The sequence below is a fragment of the Epinephelus moara genome, chromosome 4 (genome assembly GCF_006386435.1).
Source record: "Epinephelus moara isolate mb chromosome 4, YSFRI_EMoa_1.0, whole genome shotgun sequence".
Classification (NCBI taxonomy): domain Eukaryota; kingdom Metazoa; phylum Chordata; class Actinopteri; order Perciformes; family Serranidae; genus Epinephelus; species Epinephelus moara.
In genome coordinates, this window is record NC_065509.1 from 23,618,040 (window position 1) to 23,629,325 (window position 11,286).

Here is an 11,286-nt window from a genome sequence, read left to right on the forward strand (position 1 = left end):
AAGTTTCTCTATAAGTAAAACAATCATTTCAGTGAGTGTCAGTATACTGCAAGAGGACAGAAAAAGAGTCAGGGTTATTCATACCTTTATTAATAAACTCCAGCTTGTTGTATTGCACCAGAAAATATATTAATATTATCCGTTACTTCAGTGGTCTCCAACCTTTTTCTCTTAAATAACCCCTTTTCTATCACTGAGTAAACTGACGACCCCAGACTAAGTGACATATATGATGAATGTTTCATATCATAATCAATGCAACAATAACGGTACAGATTAACTGATAAACAGCACAATTAACCCAATAAGTGAACTACTGCACTAACGGCAGGAAGTTTGTGTAAAAAAGCAATTTGGATGAATCTTGAGCAGATTATTTCCTGTGAATTTCACATCAGAGATGCGTTTTCTTGATATTTTTAGGACCTTTTAATATGATTCTCTGTATGTATTGTGTATTACTTTCATTTTTAATAATCGTACATACTTAATAGAACTGTTTTCATCTCCCTGACACTTTGCCGTTGTTCTATTAGCTCTTGGTTGTAACTGTATACGTTTCTAATGCAGGACGAGGCAGTTGAACAGAGAAGGAAGGCTCTGTGAATATAGCCTGTGTTCAGGTCTTCACTTTCTATCTGTCTATCTACATGTATATAAAATCTAGCTCCTCTTTCAGCCCTTGGTATGTTTCAAGCTTCTCGTGTCCGTTCTTCCTGATGCTGCTGTTGCTCAGGATTGCTACATCCATCACCACTGCCTTCTTCTGTCATTTGTCGATCAACACGATGTCCACTTGATTAGCCGTCACCAGTTTCAAGTCCCACAGGATCTTAGCTCAGTCACCCTCCATCGTGACCTTGGGACTTCCAGCCTATACTCAGTGCAGATGTTCCCGTACACTATGCCAGCCACTCGGTTATGGTGTCCCATGTATGCTGTTCCTGCCTGCATCTTACACCCTGCTATTAGGTGGTGTAGCCCCAGCGAGAGGGGCTACATGCAGAGGATGTGGAATATATATATATTACGTTTTCCTACACCCCATAAAATCCAGAAGGCCTCGTGACCCCCTGTGAAACCTTGCCGACCCCTTGTGGGGGGTTGTAACCACCAGGTTGGGAACTAGTGATTTATACTATCATAAAGAAACGTATCATGATGCTAAATTTACAACATGCATCAACAAAGCCACATCTATAATGCATTAAATAAGAAATTGTGCTGTAAGAAGGTTCAGTTTGTATCCGTTGTATTTCAGTAGTGATTGTCACATGTAGATAAATACAAATATTGCTTCTCTGGTCAAAAGTGACTGTTATGTTAAATTCTAAATCTTAGTGTTACACTAGCCGCCATTATACCAGAGCAAATCAGACTGTAGCTGCAAATCCCCTGAGAGTGTTCAACTGAGCAATGGTTTTGTTGATTTTAAATCCAACATTCATTTGTAAGAGAGAGAATGTGTTAATTCTTCTCTAAAATATTATTTAGCGTTGCTTTAAAGCCTGGTCAAAATCAAAATCAAACTCAAATAAACATTGTGCAGTGAGACAACACTGAGGAGCATGCTGTAAACGTATGCAGGACAGGTGGTTGCAAAAAACACAGCGTCGCACGTGTAATGCAGCAGCAGCAGGGCGCAGGACTGGAGGAACGACACGCAGCGACACAGTGGGGACGCAGAGATGGAGATGAACCACAGCAGGCCTTTGATCAACCAGAGGAACACCTGGAGGAGACGCAGGAGCGACCAAACAGTCCAGGACAGCAGACATCCCAACAACCACAGAGCTTTGGATGGAAGAAAGACATCAGCATCCTAAAGGACAGAGACAGGGAGTGTTTCTGTCTTGTCTCAGGACGTTGGGAATGCTCTGCAGAGTGTTTGGATTAAAGTGGGCTTACATAGTCTTGTGCATCACTGTCTCCCTTTCCAACTGATCCCACTTTAGATAAAGAAAGGAAAAGCACAAAAATTCATACTGTAACACTGACAGAGGGAAAACGCTGGTATCACAGAGAGCATATTCTTTGATTATTAAAGGGACAGTTCAAGGTAAAATCAAAAATAGATATATTCCCTCTTACCTGTGGTGCTGTTTATCAGTCTAGATTGTTCTGGTGTGAGCTGCAGAGTGTTGGAAATATCTCTACGGCCAATATCTCCAACACTCTGCAGCTCACACCAAAACAATTGAAAATGTTGAATAGCACTTTTGATTTGGGGGTGAACTGTCCCTTTAATTCCCATATATGATAAAAGGTCCTTGCAGACTGCTTTTTCATGTATATTGAGCTCTTTTATAATGAGGTATACATCAAAAAAATTCAGCATTCAACATCCAGTGTTGTCACTCACTGAGGAATGTCAGGAGGACAAAGAGCACACATGCCAACAGCAGCAACTTCCCTCCATGCCCACTCCCTCTCTGTGGCTCAGCCTGTAGTGCATTTATGACAAGAGAGATATTGTTTTTGACTGTATACTTATTATCCACAACTCAATAAAGATTTATAAATAAATTAATAATAAAATATCGAATGTAAGCACATTTTGCCTAACTATAGCTATAGAGCCTGTGTGTGCAGGAATGTAGCCTAATAAATAATAATTAATTGAACTGTACTCATCAATATCATTATAAGGCAATGAAAGTTTTTTTTTAAAAAAAACCTTTAAATTAGCCTTTCAAATATTTGTTTTTAGTGTCACACTTTGGTGTCTATTTATCATTAATATTATAAATAATAATAAAGGCTAGTACTGATAATAACATCACTGCCTATAGTTTATTGCTACAACACCATCAGCAGTAGCTAAATTAATAATGGGAGCAGCAGTAGAAAGTCTTTTACTTCGTCCTACCTGTGAGGAGAACTCGCCCTCTGCTGCCTGCTCACATGTCCTGCAGATGCTGATAATGGGAACCAGACAGAACGAGTCTTTGATCTCATCACAGCTGCTAAATAATGAACTCAGTGGACGAACATCATCATCACCATCATCAGAGCCCCTCAGGTGGCTGAGACAGCAGGCTGAACATTGTTCCTGTTGTGGACCGTCCAACAGTGACTGAGCAGGTTTATCCTCAGTGTGCCAGCAGGGCGTGAAAGTGAAACTAACTGGAGGCCGAACAGAGACACAACTGTGCCTGTGTTTAGTCACCTTAGAACAGGGACAGAACATTTCAAATCTACAAATCAGTGTTAAATATGAACACATACCTCTTCTGTTGTGGTGTTTGTCATAATGTATTTTAGGGAAAACTGTGATGGTATTCCAACATTATGTCATCTGTGTCCAAAGTTTTTAATGGTTAACTGCATATTTTAAGTGTTTTACAAAATAGGTCTCAGTGAAAACTGTTAATGGCAACTGCTTAACTTTTATTTGTTGTGAGTAGGAACATATTTGCATGTCTCCTCCTCCTATCACAATGTTCTGCAGAGAGCACCTGTGTGGAGAAATGATGAGCACGAGAAACATTTGCTCAGTAATTAAAATGATGCACACAAGTCTGTCTGCATTCCTCACCCTACATGCTGATGCCTTCAGTGTCATTATCCTCATTGTCGCCTTTAAAGGAATAGTTTGTGTGGTTTCACATTAAATATCTTGTGTAGCCATGCAAAATAAAATGAAAATAATTCACTAGAAACGTTTTGCTTTTGACTGCCTATGCATATACACAGAGTGATGTACTCTTTTGTTGTTGCTCCCATTTTTTTCATAAGTTCAAGTCAACGATCTAAGACTGTTTTAATGCACTCAATAGATACATTTCTCTCCAATTTTGGTTGCAAATTTGTTAAAGTTCATGTTAGCAAGCAGCATCACCATCCAGACAGGTGTAGCATGTCAAGGTTTTTATTTACTTACGTGTTTATTTGACAAGGACAAATGCATAAGACATTGCTTCATATGTAAAATACAATGTAGATGCAATGCACACAGACTTCTAGCCATTGCTGTTTTGCAACCTCTGTCCCTGGTTAGGCTTTTAGAATTAAAACAGTAGGTGTAAGATTACTGAGCATGGAGTAATTCAGTACAATAATACAACACAACATATACAGTCAAATACAGACAAAGACTAAATCAAAGAAAACACCACAATAAGAATAGAGACAAAACAATTACAATGACTATGTTATTTAAGTATAAGGTCTTTGTGTGTATTTGTCTCTATGTGTACATGTCCAACACATATGTATGTATGCTCACAGGCTTGGTTCAGTTTCAGCCATTGCTTTACATGTGTTTTTACAGGTGCTGATTAAACAGCATCATTACTACACAGGTGTGCCTTGGGCTGGTCACATTAAAAGGCCAATTTATAAGGATTTCACATGCCTTGCGCTACAGTCATGCAGTTTTTGGTAGCCTAAAGAATCAGTCAGTATCTAGTGTGACCACCATCTGACTCATGTAGTGCGACACATCTCCGTATAGGGTAGATCGGGTTGTTGATTGCGGCCTGTGAGCGTTGGCCCACTCTTCAATGGCGTTGTCGTACACGCTGATCCAGATCATGTTAAACATGCTCAATGGGTGACATGTCTGGTGAGGGCATGTAAGACTGAGATGTTTTCAGCTTTTAGGAACTGTGTACAGATAGTTGCAACATGGGGCTGTGCATTATGAAGCTGCAACAGGAGGTGATGGCGACGGATGAATGCAATGACAATTTGGTCTCAGATCCCGTCATGGTATCTCTGTGCATTCAAACTGCCATCAATAAAATGCACCTGTGTTTGCTGTCCGTAGCTTACACCAGCCCATACCATAACCCCAACGCCACCATGGGGCACTCTGTTGATATCACTGACATTAGCAAATGGCTCGCCCACACAGAATCTGCCATCTGCCTGGTACAGCGTAGACCAGGATCCATCTGTGAAGAGAACACTTCTCCAAAGTCCCAGAATCCATTGAAGGTGAGAAAACTGCTATCAGGTCAAGACTGGTGAGGAAGGGTGACGAGCAAGCAGAGAAACCTCCCTGAGATGGTTTCTAACAGTTTGTGCAGAAATTCTCTGGCTGTAAAAACAAATTGTTGCATCAGATGATCTTTCACATGAAGATGCTGAATGTGGAGGGCCTGAGCTCGCATGGTTACATGTTGTCTGAGGCTGTTAGTACGGTTTGATGTACTGCCAAATTTACAGAAACCACACTGGAGATGCCTTAGGGTGGTGAAATGAACATTCAGGGCATGGGAAACAGCTCTGGTGGACATTCCCTCAGTCAGCATATGCCAATGGCACACTCCTTCAAAACGTGCAGCATCCGTGGCATCTTAGAGCGGCCTTTTATTGTGACCATCCCAAGGTACACCTGTGTAGTACTCATGCTGTTCAATCAGTATATTGACATGCCATTCCTGACAGATGGATGGATTATCTTGGAAAAAGAAGAAGTACTCACTAACATGGAATTTGCAACCGAATTTTGAGAGAAAATTTTTTGTGTGCATAAAAGAGTCTTAGATCTTTCAATCAAACCTTTGCAAAATGGGACCAAAAACAAAAGCACTGTATAAAGATGTGTATTCACTGTAAGTGGGCCTATCAACAGGCCTGGCTCATGTTATATCACAGAACACAGTCTGAGGTCTGTGGTCAGGTCCCTGTTGGTTTTTGTTGTCTAGACCAAAAATAAGAGCTCCCCTTTGTGTTGCCTGGTTAGCACTTGTGTCACTGTTCTCCTAGCAACCGAGGCTTGTCTCATAATGTCCACTGGAGAAATGACTGCACAAAACGAATGCCTAAAAACAGCTCATTACTGTGGGACTGCTGCAGGGTGAGTGGCCAGCTCAGGTTTGTTGTTGTAGATGTGAGTCAGAGTATCTGGTCTCGTCTTAACAAGTTGCAGCTTGGAAGCGACAGCTCTGTGCAAAACATGTTGGTATTGTTGTGTTGTAACGTAACTGAGTACATTTACTCAAGTGCTGTACTTAAGCACAATTTTAAGTTACTTGACTATTTCCATTTTTTTTTTTTTTTTGCTACTTTACACTGCTGCTCCACTACATCTCAGAGGGAAATATTCTGTTTACTCCACCTGTTACCAGTCATTTTTCAGATTCAAACTATGAAAACAAGACAAAAACAAACTAATATATTATTTTGTATTATTGCGATGAGAGAAGATGAGATAGAACTTTACAGAGCCCCAAAGTATATTCTTGTGTCAGAAAAAAAATTACAATAGATGAAAGGTTGTTGAATCATGTTTTGCTCATACCTTTAAATAATAAACACATGCACACAACTGTTTTAACATCTTTAACAAAACATTCCCATGCAAACTATTATATGTAGATACACACAGTTAAAACATTTGGCACCGTGCATCTGTTCTCTACATGGCTCCCACAGACTGATGCCCACTGCTGGCTACAGATTTCTTTCTCAGCGGTGTTCTCTGACCCCCACCCGTTCCTCCGGCATCTCCCATATCCTCGTCTAATCCCTCATGCTGGAGGGGAGGCTAGGGAGACGCACACTAAGGAGAGAAAACAGTCACTGTTTTCCATCATGGGGCCCCTAATGATGCTCCCCCTCAGCCACTGACGGAGGAGAAAATGGCCACAGGGGTGACAAGGATGGGGGATAATATGTTGGACTGATGAAGCTCTGCTAAGTGTCTGAAACAACAGCATGCGTCTGCTCTTTGACTCCGAATTATGTAAATAAAACATGACAGGTGAGATGTGACATTTCAGTTTTATTTCAACATGTTTGTAATTGTGATTTATGTTCATATCGTGTTGTAATAATTACAGTTAATCCAGATGTGAAGGCTTCCAGTTTTGGGCATTAAAGGTCTTTCTGCAGCCTTGTTCAGCTGTTATGACACCGAGGTCCTAAACAAGATGAGAGAAACATATTAAAGCTGAACTCATATCAGACATAAGTGATCATATTTTGATGCAGACTGACCTAAGAGCTCTGGATTATGATTTGCTGGCAGGCCGCTGTAGAAGGTCAGGCTGGAGATAGAGGTCAGGCAGGGGTCGGACCATCCCCAGGCATCATTACAGGAGCATGGCTGGTCGGGGTAGATGCTGCAGGAGACGTCCCCTCCTGGAAAACAAAACAACCTCTGTCCAGGTTCCCTTTTTATTTCTCTTCCCACCTCCATGCAATCATCACTTGTTCTAATTAGTAGAATGACAAAACACACGCATGTGCATGTTCCCAGCCGTAAGTACGCATATTTATCCATGCGATCTCTTGTTGTAATGGTCGCAGTGATGGAGGAGTGGAGGTGTAAGCGGGCCTGTAATGAGAGGCTGAGGTGAGGGGGAGGCAGGGAGGAGCAGAGAGCCTGCTGGCTGAGAGGACAAAACCTGGAGCGGTGAGGTGGATCTCCTGCTGCGGAGGTGGTCTCAACCAGGGTAATATTAACACAGGACCACTGGTTTTACTCATCAGTCTGCTGCATGGTGTGGTACCACTGTGATCTCTGCGTCTGCTCTGCAAATACATCCATCTACACAATATGTTTTAATCTAGTGTGGAGTCTTATGTTTTGTTTTAAGAAGTTTCCAGTGGTGAATGGTTATTTCTTTTTTTGTAATTTAAAACAGTTTGTTTCGGAGATGCTTTTGCATCAAAGTCATTTTCTTGATATGAGTCAGGTGATTTTCTTCTGCACTAGAAAATTCACAAAAACAATTTCTATCTTTAATACAATTCCTTGAAAATATCCATATTCAATTTAGTTTTTTATGCTATGGGGAAAAAATGACATTAAGGGCATACAAATTAATTTTTTCATTTATGATAAATATAAATATTTTACATTTTTAATTATGGTTTTATTGCTTTTTACTTATTGTTGCCATCTTAATGTAAGTTTTTCTTTGTATATTTCCTGTGTCTTTTATTTCATATTGTTTTACTCAGCTACATTGTAAATGAGGTCTCTACCTCAGTGTATTTCTGAGATAAAATAAAGGTTGAATGCATGAATGAATGAATGAATAACAAGGCTAAAACCTGACTGTAGTATAAGAGAAAGCAAGAAAGTGCAGCTGGTACCAGTGTGCAGATGCTGCAGAGCTGTTCCAAATATTCAAAATCAATAGGAACTGACATTTCTGACAACACTGAAACATGCCAAGTAAATTTTGTAAATTTCATTCACACAAGAAGTGACAGAATAATTTATATCATGGCCAAAGATGTCAGTACAAAGATCAACTTTGATTTGTGAGTGTGATGTTGAAGGACAAAAACTGTAGGAGCTGCAAACAGCTGGAAAATATATTTTGATTTCTTTGTTGGGGTTTCAAATTTGAAAGAGGCAGCAGCAGTAACATCGCTGTCATGACAGTGTGACCGTGAAACAGAAGCAGCTAAATGGAATTCAGCCATCACTACTTTTAGTGCTCACATTTGTGCTTTTCCTACTGAGGCATGTCAAAATCCTCTGTGAAAAAGAGCCGATCAAACACACACAAACACACAGACTGTATTACCTTCCTTATGTTTGCGGCTGCATTTCCTGATTCCCAGAATCCCACTGATGGAATAGGTGGACTCAGAGGAGTAGGCTGTTCCCATGGTAACAGATGATGCTGATGAAACTGCAGGGGTCAGAGGTCAACATCAGGAAAACATTAGACACACACAGATATGTCAAAAGAGAGTCAAAGGGACAGAAAAACTCACCGACTTCACAAGACTCAGATTGGACTTTGTTTCTGATGATCCTATGAAGACAGAAGGAACTCACTCAACATGCATTTTAATGATCTGTGTTGTCAAGCACACACACACACACACACACACACACACACACACACACACACACACACACACACACGCACACGAGGTCATCTATACCTGTTGATGGAGCTGATGCTGGGCACACTGTTGTGATCGCACACTCGCTCCAGCAGCAGCCTGTCTCGGATCTCCCAGGCAAACATGGTGGGGTTGGTGTGTTTCAGATGTAGGATCGTTTGCACGACTCTGGGAGTGGCCACTTTGGGCTTAGAGCCTCCGATCACTCCTGGTCTGATGCTTCCTGTCTCATTATACCTGCATTCACAACACTGATATCTGTCAGCTGGGTTGACACTTTACCTGGGGAGTAGATGCTGATGTGACTCATGCATATAAACTGGATTAAAGTGAGATAAAGAGAGCACTAATAGGCTGTAAGAACAGTCAAAACACACGGTCTTGAGATTAATTTCTGTACAAAATAAATTAATTTATGAATAATACATCCTGGGATGACCACAAATTGGAGTTAATATACACATGGATAGTCAAATATTAGGCTACAGGGACATAAATATAGGACATTTAGAGATCAAAGTGGCCAGTTTTTAAATATTAACATAGCCTACATGCCCAAATTAACATTTTAAGATTTGGATGGTGTGAACACTTTTATTGTTATTACATGCAGCAGCAGTGTCACCCAGAATCTGCTTCATCACTCTGTCCTTAAACTAATACAAAGTCCTTTTCCTTTACCTGGCCAGTATCTTGCTGACACAGCCGTGACTGACGCGCAGGCGGCGGGAGATCTCACAGGGACGCACGCCCCGTTGCGCGAGCTCCACGATGCGCTGCCTCACCAAGTGCGGTAACGGGCGGCCGTTAATGAAGACGCCGCCGAGCTGGTTCACCCCGCCGTGCCCTGAGCACCGGAGCGGATCAAAGAAACAAGTGAAAGAAGAAACTTACTCTACGCACAGGTGGCACCTCACAGCTTTAATTTAATAAGAAGCATCTGTACTTACTGTGCGTAACGGTGAGCGGCACCTGTCCAAAGCGCACCTCCATCACAGACTGACTCTAAAAAACTAGTCCTAATAAACTTCTAGATGTTGGTATAAACAACGTATAGTTGGTTTCGAGGACGAAGCATTATCATTCAAACGGAAAACTGATAAAAGAAGTTTGTCCTGTGTGCGTTTGGTTGCAGAGCGGAGTGACAGCAGTGTGGCTTCAGCACCTGAGCGGTGGACAGAGGCACGAGCCCTTGATTGGACGCACACGCACGGGTGCACGCGCCTTATTATGTAGTTGCTTTAGTCAGTTCTTGTGATCAGAGCTGTAAACAGGATTTTAGAAACATAGAAGTCATACGCACTCAGTAAACCGCAAGTCCAAAATCAGATTACAGATTATGGGCTACATTTTATTTCCCAGTGTGTTAAAAGTTGATTGCGCATTCTTATGAAAACCCGGTACTGTTTCAAAGTCTTCTCAGATTTAGTCTACCAGTTATCAAATTCTGGTGGAGAATTATTTCTTATACATTTATTAATTTTGTGTGCATCTATAGAAATTTAATAATAGTATTATATAGTAATATAGTATCTATAGTGAAGTATTTTTAGTCTAAAATGCTGGACACAGCCCATAAAACACCCAACATGCATGTTTAAGTTTTAAATTGGAGAATGTAACCATCCATGTTCCCATATAAACACTTAAATTACCGATATAATAAATAATGTATCTATAATCTTTTCACGTTTGTAATTGTTCTTTTCTGTTTGTTATTTGTGTACATTTTATATTGATATATATTTGTGTGTCATTCTTTTATTTTGTACAGCACTTTGGTTAACTGCAGTTGTTTGTAAAAGTTCTATATAAATAAACTTGATTTGATTTTGATTTGATAATTATATAGCCCCCAAAACTGTAAAACAAGGACTGTGTGAAATATAATCCCACCTGTCACCATACAATTTAGCCTCTAAAGTTTGAATTAATGTCAGTACCTTAAGTTAACAATAAAAAGGGCAGAGCACTGCCCTTAGTGTGCATAAAAGGACAGTTCTCATACTGAATCAAACTGACTTGCAGGTGTGGGAGCACAAAGAACTGGCCACATTTGTTAAAGGGCCACAAATAGCCTTTATACTGTATTTTTTCTGGTAACCTAATTATTAACCTACTAGTATATTTTGGCATTATGACACTGGCTTTTAAACTAGGCCAATGGTGGAATGTGACTGGGCCTACAATTAAAGTAGTAATCATATTAGACATAACATTACATAGCTGTTATTAGCAGTGGGCAGTGTAGGCCTACAATTCTGAGGTAGACTTTAACTGCGTGAGTAAGTTATTTCCATGTATTTCTTTCTCATCTCATAATCAATATTCATTGAAATACAGAGGACCATCTCTTTACAACAACTGACTCCAATCTCTACAATCATCATCTACATGGTTGTTATTAAAAAATACATCTGACAGTTACCCTACTTTGCAAAGATTGATTTAAAAAAAAAAAAAAAA

General features: G+C 40.3%; 1 protein-coding gene across 1 annotated transcript; it reads right to left on the reverse strand.

The window, feature by feature from the left end:
• Positions 1-6,745: 6,745 nt before the first annotated feature.
• LOC126389028 (paired box protein Pax-5-like) lies at positions 6,746-9,813 on the reverse strand. The gene is made up of 7 exons (XM_050042444.1): positions 9,771-9,813; positions 9,502-9,667; positions 8,860-9,057; positions 8,686-8,726; positions 8,493-8,600; positions 6,949-7,092; positions 6,746-6,872 (listed from the first exon to the last, which is right to left on the reverse strand). The coding sequence occupies exons 1-7, from the start codon at positions 9,811-9,813 to the stop codon at positions 6,850-6,852; spliced, it is 723 nt and encodes a 240-aa protein (XP_049898401.1). The 3' UTR covers positions 6,746-6,849.
• Positions 9,814-11,286: the final 1,473 nt, after the last annotated feature.

What these genes read in the sequence shown, in the direction of transcription:
- LOC126389028 (XM_050042444.1), bottom strand. Translation starts at nt 9,813, where the DNA reads ATGGAGGTGCGCTTTGGACAGGTGCCGCTCACCGTTACGCACA. An exon ending in AGCATCAGCTCCATCAACAG is followed by an intron (nt 8,727 to 8,859) that starts GTATAGATGACC and finishes CTGTCTTCATAG; the next exon opens with GATCATCAGAAACAAAGTCC. An exon ending in ATCTGAGTCTTGTGAAGTCG is followed by an intron (nt 8,601 to 8,685) that starts GTGAGTTTTTCT and finishes TGACCCCTGCAG; the next exon opens with TTTCATCAGCATCATCTGTT.